The sequence below is a fragment of the Ahaetulla prasina genome, chromosome 2 (genome assembly GCF_028640845.1).
Source record: "Ahaetulla prasina isolate Xishuangbanna chromosome 2, ASM2864084v1, whole genome shotgun sequence".
Taxonomy (NCBI): Eukaryota; Metazoa; Chordata; class Lepidosauria; order Squamata; family Colubridae; genus Ahaetulla; species Ahaetulla prasina.
Genome location: NC_080540.1, coordinates 244,131,508 through 244,147,354, shown reverse-complemented (window position 1 = coordinate 244,147,354; position 15,847 = coordinate 244,131,508). Strand labels below are relative to the sequence as shown.

Sequence of the window (15,847 nt, the reverse complement as noted above, 5' to 3'; positions counted from 1 at the left end):
AACATAAGCTAGATTACTTGCAGAACTGCCCATCCCTGATGGTTCTACCAGTCCTACTAGCTCTAAAGATAAAGGTAAAGGTTCCCCTCGCACATACGAGCTAGTCGTTCCTGACTCTAGGGGGCGATGCTCATCTCCGTTTCAAAGCCGAAGAGCCAGCGCTGTCTGAAGACGTCTCCGTGGTCATGTGGCTGGCATGACTCAACGCCAAAGGCACACGGAACACTGTTACCTTCCCACTAAAGGTGGTCCCTATTTTTTCTACTTGCATTTTTATGTGCTTTCGAAACTGCTAGGTTGGCAGAAGCTGGGATAAGTAACGGGAGCTCACCCCGTTACACTGCAGCACTAGGTATTCGAACCGTTGAGCTGCCGACCTTTCAATCGACAAGCTCAACGTCCTAGCCCTTGAGCCAAGGTGGATATATTGCAGGTGCCTTGTGAAGTAGCATTTGGAAGGCATTGATGCATTTTAAAGAACAAAGCCTTGGAGCTTAAGACACTAACTCTTAAAGATTTTTTAAAAATCATAAAGATAAAATTAAACAGCTTCAGGATTAAATAAAATCAAAGGGTTATTATATATTATTTAAGATTTAAATATCAGGAATATATGTTAAACAGGAGAACATGTACATGTAATTTAGAAAATAGGGCATATTTATGGTTTCAGATTCATCCAATTCTGCATTTTATAGCAATCCCAAGTTTTAGCGACTAGAAATATGACTAAGTTTGAAATTAGGTTACATTCATTATTTAGTAGGGAGAAAGAGAGAATTTGAAACATTTTTAGCATTTTATTTGAAGATAGGGCAAACTTCTTGAATTGGTTAAAAGCAATGTAGGAATCCAAGTAAAAGTTTCTTACTTACAATTTTATGATTTTTAAATTGTCATAAAGGACCACTGAACTCACCTCAGATAAAATTAGTAAAAATTCAGTGAAAGCTATTTTATGCCACGGAAATTAATATGATAAACTCTGATAAAAGTCCCACTTATTTGAGAAAATGTAATTTGTTCCTATCTCAGTGGTGCACAATCTACAATCCCACAGTTGCACGTAATAAACCTTGTGAAAATTCCTAGACTCCAAAACTTGCTCCCAAATCAAAATTAAAGGGGAATTTATCACATTACCTATAAAGGGGAAATTAAAGGGGAAATTATCAAATTAACACTTAAATTTAATTTCCGTCCTTCCCATCCATCAGTTGAAGCCAGAAAGGCAGCTCATACTTTTTATCAACATCCGAAATTTGCTTTTATATGTTACTTTGACTAGCTACTGAGTTATATCATATCCTTATATTTTTGCTGGTGGTGTAAAGAAAACAAGAGGAGGAAGAAATATTAGGTATGTTCATCACTTTTAAGTAATTTATAAAAATAATAAAAGTAGGATAAACAAAGATCTTTAAAAAAAACTAAAAAAAATCTTCCCAGTTACCAAACGGTGTTGTTGGGTTTTTTTGCACCAGATCTGGAACAAATATAAAAGTATACCACCAACACAGACATGGTTGAAGTCTGAAATAGGAAATATTCAGCCAGTTTGAACTCTAGTGGTTAAGGTATAAGGCTAGAAAGCAAAAAAATCATGAGTTTTACGTCCCCTCTTGGCCCCGAAAGCCAGCTGAGTGACCTTGGGCCAGTCATTCTCTCTCAGCTCAACCCACCTCAGAGGGTTGCTTTTGCGAAAATAGGAAGACAGTGTTTTGGATATGTTTGCTGTCATGAGTTATTTATAAAAATAATAAAGACAGGATATGAATGAATGAATGAATAAATAAATGTATTGAGCACAATAACAGAGATGCAGTTCTGATTCTATCGACTCCATTTTCATCAAGCAGCATTGCTCATCTATTTCTAATAGAACAATAGCATTGTTGATTGGTGTTTCTAACCATCTGCACTTCCTGAGGCCTTTACCATTACCATCCTCATAAAGTTCATTATGGCCCGACTTGTGGGAAGAACAAAGCTCAACATCCAACAGTGGATTCTCCCTACCAATCTTGTTTTCTTAAGAGTAAAAAAGACTGCCAAGCACAATGGTGAAATGCCATGTAGTAACCTTTAATTGGAGATAGGATAGGAGAGATAACCAATGCATTTAAATAATTTGATAGAACAGTGGCAATGTACTTGTGTGATTGGCTCCAGCAGTGTGCATAAGATCCAAGGGCAAGCTGCTTCATTGCATTTCAGTGCCAGTACAGGAAACATTTTCCCTTTGCTTGCACCACTAGGAAAATGAAAGCTACTTGACTGGCTCACAGATTAATCTGCGTCTTAGCCATGGTTGGGAAGATCCAGGACATAAGAGCCTAGGTTGGCATCTCCAATTCTACCAAATTTACAGCCATCCAACTGATAAATACTATTCATGAAATATGTTAATTTGGAATTCTTCTAGTTAATTTTCAGTAGTGGGCAATTTTATCATCTCAGAGCGCAACAAAGTTATGTGAAATGTTTAGATCCATAACAGTCATTTGTCACTGGGTTCTATTTTAATAATTATGCTTAAATTCGATTTTGTAAGCTGTCTTTTTTTTAAAAAAGGGGGGGGACAGTATGATTCTCTCTGCTTGACATGATTCCACATCACTATCTACTCCCTTTCATTTTCTCGGTTCGTTACATGCGCCAGAGGTACAGTAATCCACAGATGCCGGCTAAGGCTCGCAGGGCCTCCCTAAGAGACCGCCCTCTCTTCTAAACCTCCTCTTCAGATGCGCCGCGGCGAAGGCTTGGACACGAGCCGCAGCTCCCAGCGACAGCGCCTCATTGCCGTCCCGGTCCGCTGCCTCTAACACAGCCCAAGGTGCCCGCCCGTCTGCGCACCAGTGGGAGAGAAGCTCTCCCCCCCACCCGCCACCACCACACGGCTTGCTGCCCATTTCAAGGAAGGAGCAGCGACCTTTCCCTTTCCGCGTCCCCACCTGGCGGTGCCTCGCCTGTCCCAGGACAGGTTCCTATGGTGAGGAGGAGCAGAAGCCGCGATTGGGGGCCGCCGGCGCCTCCTGTCTGGCCAGGCGGCGGCGGTGACAGGAGGAGGAGGAGCTGCGCCGGCGGAGCGGAACTGGAGCGGCTGCCCGCGAACATGGCGGCGGCGGAGCAGCAGCTTTCGGAAGCCTCTGCCGCCGTCGCTCCTCTCCCGCTCAGTAGCGGCGGCGGGGGCGGCGGCGGGAGCGGCTCTGGGTCTGTGCCGGTGCTTTTTTGCTTTTCGGTCTTCGCCAGGCCTTCGACGGTGCCACACGGCTCCGGCTACGAGATGCTAATTCAGAAGTTCTTGAGCCTCTACGGGGACCAGCTCGACATGCACCGCAAGTTCGTGGTGCAGCTCTTCTCCGAGGAGTGGAGCCAATACATCGACCTGCCCAAGGGCTTCCTGGTGAACGAGCGGTGCAAATTGCGCCTCGTGCCCCTGCAGATACAGGTGGGTGACGGCGAAAAAGAGCGAGATTGCGTGCGCGCGCGCCGTGTGGCGTGCACGGCTGTGTGTGTCTGAGTCTCTGAGTGAATGCAAGAACAGCGCCGCCTCGATCGTTGAAGCGAAGGCCCTCTCGCCATCCGGCGTCCAGTGGGAGCCTTCCACACCCGCGTGGCGGTGGGGGAAAAAAAAGGTGAAATCCGCTGGACAACAGTGGAGTGGTCAAAGCCAGTCTGCGCACCTTCTGCAAGTCAGTTTTGGTTCCTTTAACAAAATGGCTACATATGTTGGATTGCACCAACACCCTGAAATAGCCAATCATAGTTTGTCCTCATTTGTTGAACCTATTGATATATTGATCATCAATTGTGTTGTAAATGTTGTACCTTGATGAACGTATCTTTTCTTTTATGTACACTGAGAGCATATGCACCAAGACAAATTCCTTGTGTGTCCAATCACACTTGGCCAATAAAATTCTATTCTATTCTATTCTATTCTATCCATCTTGGCTTCTAACAACAGTCGTGTGTACTGAGAATGGGAACAATCTTTAATATGCATGTTATGTGAACATGGGTGACATGTGAAGTAAAACATGGTTTTGGTCTTGGGCATTTTAAAAACAAAGCCTGTCCAGCATGTACAGGGGTTTAGATTGGTCCACATGATATTTGATGTGTTATTCAACAATGTGTTATTCAACACATTGGTTAAACCCAATTCATTAGCTGCCAGCACCAAAAGAATAACAAATGTTATAATGATTGAGAGCTCATTCCGTGTTTGTGTGTGTGTGTGTGTGTGTGTAGGTTCTATTAACAGAATAGTAGTTGGAAGGGACCTTGGAGGTATTCTAATCCAACCCTCTAACTTTTACAGAGAATATAATTTAGCAAAGACTCCACTTCTTGCTAGTTTATTGCTGAGGCAGAATAAAGCCTGGTCAAGCTGATCTAGCAAAAAAAAGTGATGTTTTCTATGCTGAATAACCATTCTGTGCTGCGTGAAGAGGATCTTGGAGGTCAGTGATCTGCTGCAGGACCACCTTCGTCCACCAAGCAATGGTTTTCTAAGCTATCGTGGGCATTTCTTGGTTGGCTGTGGGAATGATCAGAAACTTGCCTTGCAGCCTGTTCAAGGGATGTTTATTTCTGCAAGCTGGCTGTTCCCGTACTCCATAGCCCAGCATTACCTCCCGCTTCAGGGATTTCATCGTCTGTTGCTTTGTGACCTCATTCTTTATCTCATTTTGCTTCTTTCTCTCTTGGCGCACACCACCATCCCCAGGAAAGAACAGATCCTTCATCTTTCCTGCTCTGCTTTCCTTAGTTGCATCTTCCCTTAACCTTCACCCTCAGTGCTTTCAGGAGAACTCCATCACTTATCTTGAACAGCAGCTGCAGTTAACCCTTGGAAAGATTTTCACTGGATTAGGCAGTGCTGTGCTCTCTAGCCAATGTGGAAGTAAAGGGAGAGGCAGAGGAGAAGATCTGTGCGTGATTTAGGATGGTAGTGAGGCAGGCAGCAGAGAAGAATCCCACTCCCTGTTTAGGAAATCTAATCACCACTATGTTAAGGTTGGCATCTCTGCTGGATTCCTTGTTCAGAATATTCAGAAAGAGGAACATTGAGTTTAATAATCAGTGAATTTCCTTCAGTTTTAATGGTATCGAGAAAGTACCAATGGGTAAAATTGGATAAAGCTTGAGTATTCCCAGATCACACTTTAATGACAATTATAAGAATGAATATTTAATACCCCTGAAAGAAGTTTCATTTGGCTGGAATTTTTTTTAAAAAAAACTTAGGGATCTGTAGTCCTTTTTTGGGTCAAGCGCTAGTTTTAGCCTCAATGTTTACGCAAAAAAAGAGCAAACAAGAAGCAGTATTGGAACAGAAGGGGAGAGAGGATTAAATGAAGGATTAAAATTAAATTAAATTTTAAAGAGCCCCTTTCTCTACTTAAAAGGGGGTGCATAATATTGAAGCTGGCTTTACTAGAGATTGGACTCCAAATAGCCAGGTATGAAACAACATTTAATTTTAATTTAATTGTTTTGAATACTGTTAACTGTAATGCAGCTAATAAATAAAGTCAATAAAGTCAGATCTTTTGTTCCTTGAAATACTACAATTCAGCAGCAGTTTTTAGAGGAACCCGAAAACGTTCTTTTTCAAGGCTCTTTTTCCTCCATGGGCTAAATTACACTATATAGCATTTTTAGATATTAATATAAGTCTGCCATTAGATATCTGCTTTTTGTAATAGCTACATGCTTACATGCAGCGTTGCATAAAGAAGTATTTGATATTGTTTTAAAATGAACTTCTTAATTTGCAGTAACTTGAAAGACATACAATATAAGTATGATATCTGTTTCTCTTCGATTTTGCTCGTTTGCTTGTTGCAGATACACTATATGTTTAATTACAGTTTGTGAAATAATGATTAATTAATAACACAAGTTAAATTATTTCCAGTTTCTTAAGAATTTAGGGAAAAGTACCAAGATATGTTAGAATAGTGTCTGGTTCACTGAACTTATAGAACATCTTCACGTTCTAGTGACTGCTTATTATAGTGAAATCAGTTTTGATGTTGGCCAGAACCTAAAATAGAAAAACAAACCAGACATAAAACAGTACAGTTTCCTTTATGTATTTATGCATATGAAACATCAATACTTCAATTTTGCTTGTTCTTTCTTTAGAAGTTAAACTTAGAGAGCATATTTCTGTGAATGTGTACTCAAACAAAAATCCATCTGAGTTGAATCAGGCCTACTCTGAAATATGTTAGCTTAGAATTGCAACCTAAACGATCTAATTAGCCTACACATTTTTAGGAATACTTTTATTGAAATTAATAGAATATATTCCAAGTTAATATGAATAGATTTTCAGTCTGTTCAGCTATCACAGAAGTTAGTTATAATAAAGGTCACTTTTATAATTGCTTGCCAAAACAGGTAGGCAGGTCATAAATCAATTAATATTTATGTATTAGTAATATCAAATGAGCATAAAACTTGTGAATTATTCCAAGGAGAAATGTAGTGATCAGGAAATAAGAAAAATGTATTGAGGCAAATGGTGATAATGATAAAGATTTTCACATGCATATAATCACTGTTACATAGGAAAAAAGAATGGATTTTTTTTTTCTGTCAACATCTTCTCATGCTCTGTGAGATGCTTCTCTGAAGGTTCCCTGAACTTTCTTTGAGATAAGGAAAAAGATGCTCCTCCGTGCACATTCATTTGTCAGATTTCTATTTCCCAACTTAAGTGTAGAGTTGTACCTGAATCATTGCGGTCCTAGTTCAGCAGCTCAATCACACTATATCACAAAGGTTCACTTCTAGTGCTTTGGAGCTAGCATTTCACTGAAAACATTATTGAGGAAAAAAAAGATAACTACACCCCAGCAGTCATATTTGAATGAGGAAAAACAATGAATTGCTAAACTTAGAAAAGTAAGCTTTGCTTTCAAAGCGCCTTAGCAACACATGTAATATATGAAAGCATCTTTTTTATTATTTAATTTTCATGTAGTACCGTATATACTCGAGTATAAGCCGACCCGAATATAAGCCGAGGTACCTAATTTTACCACAAAAAACTGGGAAAAACTATTGACTCGAGTATAAGCCTAGGGTGGGAAATGAGGCAGCTACTGGTCAATGTAAAAAATAAAGATAGAGCCAAGTAAAATAACATGAATATTTATTTGAACGAAAAACAATAAAAGTGCAAAAGGGGGTCCCCAAAAAGAATATGGTATCAAAAATACAGTATCTTTAAAAGTAACAGCAACCAAGCTAACGAGAGCTAAAATCCCTCAAAACTGGAGTTCTCCTCCTCATCATCTGTTTGTCCAAACAGAGCTTCAGCTACTTCAGCTTCTGTGATGTTATCCGCATATACGTTGTCGTCATCACTGAGTTCACAGTCGTCATCATCACTGCTGTCACTCTCATACAATGCGCTGTCTTCACTGCCATCCATAGCATTACTAATGCCACATTTCTTGAAGGCACGTTGCACCATGTCCTCTGGAATATCTTCCCATGCATCACGAACCCACTGTGCTATTAGTTCTATGTCTGGCTTTCTCAGATTTCCAACTTTTGTCAGACGAGCTTGACCAGATGTCATCCATTCATGCCACATCCTTCGCACACGGTCCTTGAAAGGTTTATTTAAACTGACATCTAGGGGCTGCAATACAGATGTAAGCCCACCTGGAATAACGGCCAAAGTGACTTGAGATGACTTTGCCAATTTTTTTATGTCATCAGATGTGTGGGCTCTGAACATATCCCAAACTAACAGTGATCTTCTAGTCCAGTCCCCACTCCTCAAGCAAGAGATCCTATACTGTTTCAGACAAAGGATTGTCCAGTCTGTTCTTTAAAAACCCTCCAGGAATGAAGTGTCCAATAAGGTTCAAATTGCAAGTAGTCCTCAATTTAAGACTGCAATTGAGCCCAAAACGTTGTTTTGTTATTTTTCCCTAACCGTGTATGTATCCCCCTGCCCCCCATTTTACGTCAGGCTGCCATCAAAGCGAAGCACGGCTGAATATTATTATTATTATTATTATTATTATTATTATCATTATCATCATTATCATCATCATCATCATCATCATCATTATTATTATTATTATTATATCATTATTATCATTATCATCATCATTATTATTATTATTATTATCATTAACATTATTATCATAATCATCATCACCATTATTATAATTATTATTATCATTATCATTATTATCATTATCATCATCATCATTATTATTATTATTATCATTATTATCATTATCATCATCATCATCATCATCATCATTATTATTATTATTATTATTATTATTATTATTATTATTATTATTATTATTATTATTATTATTATTATTATTATTATTATACCGCCCTTCTCCCGAAGGACTCAGTGCGGTGAAGTAAGATTCAACAGCGGCAGGGAGGAGCTGGCTCTGTGTTTGTGTGTGTGTAGTATGCGCGCGTTGGCCGCCCTGTTTCCTGGTGCTCTGCTCCCTGACCCCAGTGGCAGTCCTTACTCTCTCTCCCCCTCTTTGTTTCCTTCGCGCTCCGCAGTTCAGAGCTCGGACTGCTCTTATTTTGACTCCCCTTTTCTTTCTTTCCTTCCTTACACCAGCCGCCCACCTATGCCAAGGTCTCCTGGCTTTTTCGCTCTCTGTAAGCAGCGGCTTCGGCAGCGTCGCCCCGCCTCCAATTGGTTTGGAGAAGGAAAGCTAATTTGCTGATCTGCACGAGGGTCGGTTTCTTTTGCCTCCCTTCTTCTTCCTCACTCGGGGGAGTGAAACGCAAAGTATAGTTAGCCTGAAAAAAAACTGAACCGTGTGACTGGCGGGAGAGAAGGATGGCGCCGGGAGGGGCGGGGGGAGAAATCGTTTGTTCTTGCCGTATTTCTCCGCTTTCCAAGAGGCTTTTTCTTTTTCACCTCTTTCTCCCCACCTCCCCAATTTCCATAGGGGGAAAAAAAAAACCTGGGGAAAACTTGGCAAAAAATAAAATAAAATAAAAAGTACTGAGTGCAAATGTTTTTTTTTTATACTGTAGTTGGAGTTTTCCACGCTTTTCACATTCCGAGGCGAGAGGAGGATGAGTAAGAGGAGGCGAGGTGACAACGCCTCCGCCTCCGAGGCGAGAGGAGGACGAGTGAGAGGGGCGAAATGTCGAACGCCCCTCCGCCGACCACCGCCGCCGCCACCATCAAAAAGCGGCGGAAGAAAACGCCGAGGCCAGCCGCCGCCCAAAACGAGCCGGCCGAGCTGGCAAAGCATGCCGGCAGCATTTGGGCTCGCCCTGCCGGCACTTCACGGCGGCCTCCCCACCCACCCCACTGCCGCCGCACTCAATTTCGGCTGGAGAGGAGGCGAGGTGACAACGCCCCTCCGCCCCTCCGAGGCGAGAGGAGGACGAGTGAGAGGGGCGAAATGTCGAACGCCCCTCCGCCCCGCCCCTCCGCCGACCACCGCCGCCACCATCAAAAAGCGGCGGAAGAAAACGCCAGAGGCCAGCCGCCGCCCCAAAACGAGCCGGCCGAGCTGGCAAAGCATGCCGGCAGCATTTGGGGTCGTCCTGCCGGTACTTCACGGCGGCCTCCCCACCCACCCCACTGCCGCCGCACTCAATTTCGGCTGGAGAGGAGGCGAGGTGACAACGCCCCTCCGCCCCTCCGAGGCGAGAGGAGGACGAGTGAGAGGGGCGAAATGTCGAACGCCCCTCCGCCCCTCCGCCCCTCCGCCGACCACCGCCGCCCCCGCCATCAAAAAGCGGCGGAAGAAAACGCCGGAGGCCAGCCGCCGCCCCAAAACGAGCCGGCCGAGCTGGCAAAGCATGCCGGCAGCATTTGGGCTCGTCCTGCCGGCCCAGCTGCAAGGGTAGACTCGAGTATAAGCCGAGGGGGCGCTTTTCAGCACAAAAAACGTGCTGAAAAACTCGGCTTATACTCGAGTATATACGGTATCTTATATTTAGCCCCCCATAGTTACTTGTTTAAAGTAGATTTTTTTAAAAATCTTTTTTTAAACAAGTTTTTATTGATTTTTTAATTTCCCCCCCTACACACATACATAGTTTATGAACAGAGTAGTGGCCATATCGTATCTTATACAATTTAACATATTCAAATACATTTTACTTAGTTACAATTTTTGCCAGAATATTCTTTTTTCATATTTTTATCCATATCCTAATATTTCCTTGCTCATTTCCATAAGTCACATCTTCTTTCGCCCTCAGGTTCTAATTTCTCCATTTTTATTAATATTCATTCTCTTTTATTCTTTTTTAACTTTTCCAATTTTCCTAATATATTCAAATATGTTTGAGGTTGTTTTTCTTCCATTTCATCTTTTCCTTTTTACAACAATCCTTCTCCTTCTCACTTCTCTTCCTCCCCTCTTTTTTCCTACCTACTTTCTTCTCTCCTCTCCTACTCCTTCTCTACTTCCCCTTCCTTTCTCCCCCTCCTCCCTACTTCCTCCCTGTCTGACTTTCTCTCCTACTCTTATTTCCCCTACCTTTCCTCCCCTCCTCTTCCCTTTCTTCTTTCTCTCTCCCTCCTTCTCCCTTTCCATGTCTCTCCTTCTTCTTATCTCTCTCCATTGCTGTATTTATTTTCATTTCAATATTTCTGGTGTCCAGACAACCCCAATTTTCTCATTAAAAATCTGATCAATAAAAAAAAAATATTGATTTAAACCCCAAGGTGTTGGATTTGTCTGATAAAGCATTCATACATTTCAAAGATAATGATAAAGATACCAAAACTATATTACTATCTTCATACACTTGAAGGATGTTTGGATTTCTCTTTCACAAAAAATAACCTTCCTTACTAAAGCAGCTTTGTTTTAAAAGAGAGGTTTTATGAATTAGAAAATATTAACTGGGAATATGTGATTCTAAGGTAGGGTTAAATATTCTACTAAACAAAAATAGATTCTACTATAAATATTTTACTGAACAAAAATAGATTTGGGTTTAAAGTATTTCCATTTAGACAATGGGATTCTGAGTATATCAACTTGAATATAAGATAATTGAGAACAATGAGACAATTTTTAAGTAAAATGGGATGGCAACCATAATTAATATTCCCTTTTTTCTTTGTCTCAGATAACTACACTGGGCAATCTCACACCTTCGAGCACTGTGTTTTTCTGTTGTGATATGCAAGAAAGATTCAGACCTGCTATCAAGTATTTTGGAGATATTATCAGCGTAAGCCAACGATTGGTATGTATATTTGGTTCTTCAAAGGTCAAGTACTATTTTAATTGTACTATTATTGATATTTTATTATTTAAATAAACTTTCATTTTTCTGTTTTTTTTTAATCTTTGCAGCTTCAAGGTGCACGGATTTTAGGTATCCCAATCATTGTAACTGAACAGTATCCTAAAGGTCTTGGAAACACCGTTCAAGAAATTGACTTAACTGGAGCTAAACTTGTTTTACCCAAAACAAAGTTTTCTATGGTCTTACCTGAAGTTGAGTCTGCTATAGCAGAGATACCTGGAATCCGCAGTGTTGTTTTATTTGGAGTAGAAGTATGTATTTCATTTATCATGTATTTGTAGTTTTCCTAGAGCAGCATTACTATTGAAATAAAGATAAAATATCATTTATAAATATAATTGCAGATATGATTTACTTTTATTCTTCTTCAAGACTCATGTATGCATTCAGCAGACAGCGCTGGAATTAATTGGTAGAGGTTTGGAAGTTCATATTGTAGCTGATGCAACCTCTTCAAGAAGTATGATGGACAGAATGTTTGCTCTGGAGGTAATTTTTTTTTTGTTGTTTACATTTTATTAGATAGTTATGTGAGATTGGTTTCAGTAATAAATTGTAACAATTATAAGTATTATATTCCTGTAGTTTCAAATATCTCTGTGGCACAGAAAAGGCAAAACATTTTTCTGTTTCTTAAAACAGTCTACATGTATATGACTGTATATGACTTTCTTACCATTGTTAGCATCCATATAGTCTCTATTTTACTTATTTCTTTGGCAGCAGTAACTGAAAATTAAAAATATAAGGGTGAAAAGAGAATACATTTGAAGAAAACCTGGGATAGCATAGAAAACATGAAATCATTTGTAGAATGATTTAGTTTACTGAATGGCTTGCTAAAATAAAGATCTATGACAAAGGTTTCAGCTATCCTTTCTGCTTTGAGAGAGAAATCAATCTCACAAAACATAAGCAAAATCAATTTTAAATGTATCTTGATTTAGGGACAGGTGAAAAAAAAATATAGTAATACCAGGCTGACAATGGAGCAAAATCCCTAAGGAAATTAATTCTCAAAGTATTGCAAAAGGAATTTCTGTAGAAAGAGCACATAGAAATTTGCCAGAACAGGATGGTGGCATTAGGTAACATGCTTTTTTCAGTTATTCCTTAAATGATACGATGCACTACTCTAGTTCTGATTTTTATATACAGTATCGTAATACATGATGAGCAGAAGAATCCTAGTATTTGAGACACAAAACTCTGACACATGTGGAGTCCTCTTATACCAATAAAATAATAGAAGAAAATATTTTAACCCTCTTAAACTATTTTTCTTTTATTGTTTTAATTAGAGAAAATAATGATGGTAGTTAACAAATATTAAGGCGCAGCATTATCTTGGGATATATACATAGATTTATGTTTTGTGGAAGAAGAATTTATCAAGCTAATGTAACTAAGTAAATTTTTTGGTTTTGATTTTTGAACTTTGGCAAGAACTGTCTAGCTTATGCAAAATCAATAATTGCATCTATATTTTATTTATTTATTTATTTATTTATTAAATTGATATACTGCCCATTTCTCTACCAAATGACTCTGGGCAGCATCCAGGCAACACTTGTCTACGTTAAATTCAGATTAGTCAAGGTTTTAGGTAATATAAAATGTTTGCTTATTACTTGAGGATTTTTACTGGCAATGTAATTTAGAGTATCTTCAGAAAGCAAAGAATGGTATCTTTTCTATATAAGGTAAAGGTAAAGGTTCCCCTCGCACATATGTGCTAGTCGTTCCCGACTCTAGGGGGCGGTGTTCATCTCCGCTTCAAAGCCGAAGAGCCAGGGCTGTTCGAAGATGTCTCCATGGTCATATGGCCAGCATGACTAAATGCCAAAGGCGCACAGAATGCTGTTACCTTCTCACCATAGGTGGTCCCTATTTTTCTACTTGCATTTTTTATGAGCTTTTGAACTGCTAGATGGCAGAAGGTGGGACAGGTAACGGAGCTCACCCCATTACGCGGCACAAGGGATTCAAACCCCCGACCTTACATCGACAAGCTCAGCGTCTTATGCCACCGCACCACCGCGTCCCTTATCTTTTCTATATAGATACTGACTATTATCAAAGGCAGTTCTGTTATCCTGATTTTTTAATAAAAATATTGAATGTATATCCAATGTTTCTTGTTATCCCAAAACCCAAGGCAGTTTAGAACAATTATAAAATATCTAGAATAAAACACAATTACTAGAATTAATATTCTGCTAAGGTCTTTGAAAGAAACTCTAAGCTCTTCCTATCTTTTTATTATATGAAAATCATCAAAGCATGTTTCCTTTATGGGACGGATTTCTCAGAATACAGACACAAATGTGTATATAATATAAGAGGTATCCCAAGCTTCATTTATTTCATCAAGGGTATAAAGCACTGTCTGTTAGCAACTATGTGAGTAATTTATGGTGCTTTAATCAATACATCTATTCCACATTTAACTATTTAAATATATTCATTGTGAAAAGCAAAATGGACAAAGATATGGGAAAACGTTAAAGTAGTATAACTGAAAGATATTACTATCCAGACCCCCATAAAATTCTGTGAAGGAACAGGGGAAAATGACAATTGGATTATAAAAAACATGCCTGGAAGCTATTTATTTATTAGTTTCTATATAATTGCTATTTATTATCCTTGTATTAATAATCTAAAATGTGATTTCAGTGAAGTGAAACTATTTTCAAAACAGTTGCTTTTCTGATTTAAGATAAATTATAATGCACTGTTATGAGGGAATTGTAAAATCTGTGGGTTTATTGTTCAAATGTTTCTCAGCAGATAAATCGACTTTATTTGTCTGTTTTCTTTTTTTCAGCGTCTTGCTCGCACTGGGATTATTGTTACCACTAGTGAAGCTGTATTGCTGCAGCTGATAGCTGACAAAGATCATCCCAAATTCAAAGAAATCCAGAACCTCATTAAAGCAAGTGCTCCAGAGTCAGGACTTCTTTCTAAAGTATAAATACTCTTAAAAGAATTTGACAGAGGAAAATGTTATGAATACATAAATACACTCTCTCACATGCAGATATATAATCTCTCATACACACCTATCAATTGATGTATTTTGCTTGCCTTAGCAGAATTTGTTATATTATGCTTTTCAGGTGCTGGTATATTCTATAGTTATAGCTCTTTGAGTCTTGGGAGTACAGTAGGGTCATCTTTTCAGAACAAAGTTTAAAATAGAGGTACATGTTTGTCAGTATTGTACCCACTGATTGTAATTTAACTCCTCAAAAACAACCCCTGTATTTTTGTGAACCTTTTTGACTAAATGAATAAATATATTGTGGAATTGTTTTACTTTTTGTTTAATTAATGCAGTGACATAGATTAACATGTTAATTATATTTTAACATTCTATGAATGGAACAATATTTTAAATGAAACAGGATACAGAGAAGATGGTTGCTTAATCATTAGAGAAGGCAATAATATTAATGCGTAATTATTTGTGATATAGCTAGGGTGATTCTTAATTATTCAGGACTTTATTAAATGCTGTTGCAAAATCATTTATTGTAAGTTTTTAACTGGAAAATTGTATAACGTTCACTTCCAAATCCCAAGCAGTTCTATCAACTTGTTAATGGAATATATGAGAGATTGTTGACACTGAAGTGGGATATTTTATTTTACTTTTAAATATTCAGAAGAAGATATTCAAGCTTCTCATTTTCAAATGTTGAAAACTTCTTTCTGGATATGCTGAGGGATTTATTTTTAATCCCTGAACGTATAGATATAATGAACTCCATCTGGTTTCTGCATTAATTCTGGTAAATTAAAGATTTAGTAAAACCTGCATCAGTTTTATGCTGCATTTTGAAATACAGATGCTGAATACTGTTTTTAAAATAGCCTAATTTAATAGAGTGTTTTGATGTACTGTTTTATAGCTAGAAATAAATTTGAGTAACCCTGCTCTTGTTACAGCTAATTCATTTGTCTTATAAATGATTCAAAGTGTTCTAACATTTATATGAAAAATGCATGTGGCTTTATATGTAATGTATTTTGCAATATTGAAAACAACCATAATACGGATTTTTAAACAAAAACAGTTCATAGTAGGAAACTTCAAACATCTCTTAGCGCCTCACAGTCTATCACAAATGTTGGCTCTAAAAAGATGCATGTAATGTAAAGTTTGATCTTTGATTTTGCTTATAAAGAGCTTGTCTCATCAGTAAATTTCCCTTTATCTTGAAAAATTCAGTCCACTGATCCAGAGATAGCATATCATTTAAAACACACTTTATTTTAAAGAAAACATAAAGCTGTCACAAATTAAAATGAGCACAGCATGGTACTAAGACAAAGATCAATATTTTGAAAAATCATAACTAAATATTATCAAGCAGAGTAAGAAATGAATGAGCAGCTGTACATAACTTATAAATGTATTCCAATATACTGGACCACCATAAATGAATGTGCAATCAAAAACTCTATTGCCTCCCTCAATTCAATCACTGGGATTTTAACAACCTTACTTACTGTTGAGTATGCACAGGTGATATCC

The 15,847-nt window shown here is 38.6% G+C and overlaps 1 protein-coding gene across 1 annotated transcript; it reads left to right on the top strand.

Moving 5' to 3' along the window:
* The first annotated feature begins 2,888 nt into the window (after positions 1-2,888).
* ISOC1 (isochorismatase domain containing 1) lies at positions 2,889-15,246 on the top strand. Its single transcript, XM_058172893.1, has 5 exons — positions 2,889-3,451; positions 11,122-11,241; positions 11,352-11,555; positions 11,677-11,793; positions 14,135-15,246. The coding sequence occupies exons 1-5, from the start codon at positions 2,990-2,992 to the stop codon at positions 14,279-14,281; spliced, it is 1,050 nt and encodes a 349-aa protein (XP_058028876.1). The 5' UTR covers positions 2,889-2,989; the 3' UTR covers positions 14,282-15,246.
* The last annotated feature ends 601 nt before the right edge of the window (positions 15,247-15,847 follow it).

Bases quoted from the DNA above. Each gene is read 5' to 3' on its own strand.
- ISOC1 (XM_058172893.1), top strand. From the start codon at position 2,990: ATGGTGAGGAGGAGCAGAAGCCGCGATTGGGGGCCGCCGGCGCCTCCT. The intron at 11,242-11,351 runs GTATGTATATTT...TAATCTTTGCAG, and splicing joins TCAGCGTAAGCCAACGATTG to CTTCAAGGTGCACGGATTTT. The intron at 11,794-14,134 runs GTAATTTTTTTT...TCTTTTTTTCAG, and splicing joins ACAGAATGTTTGCTCTGGAG to CGTCTTGCTCGCACTGGGAT.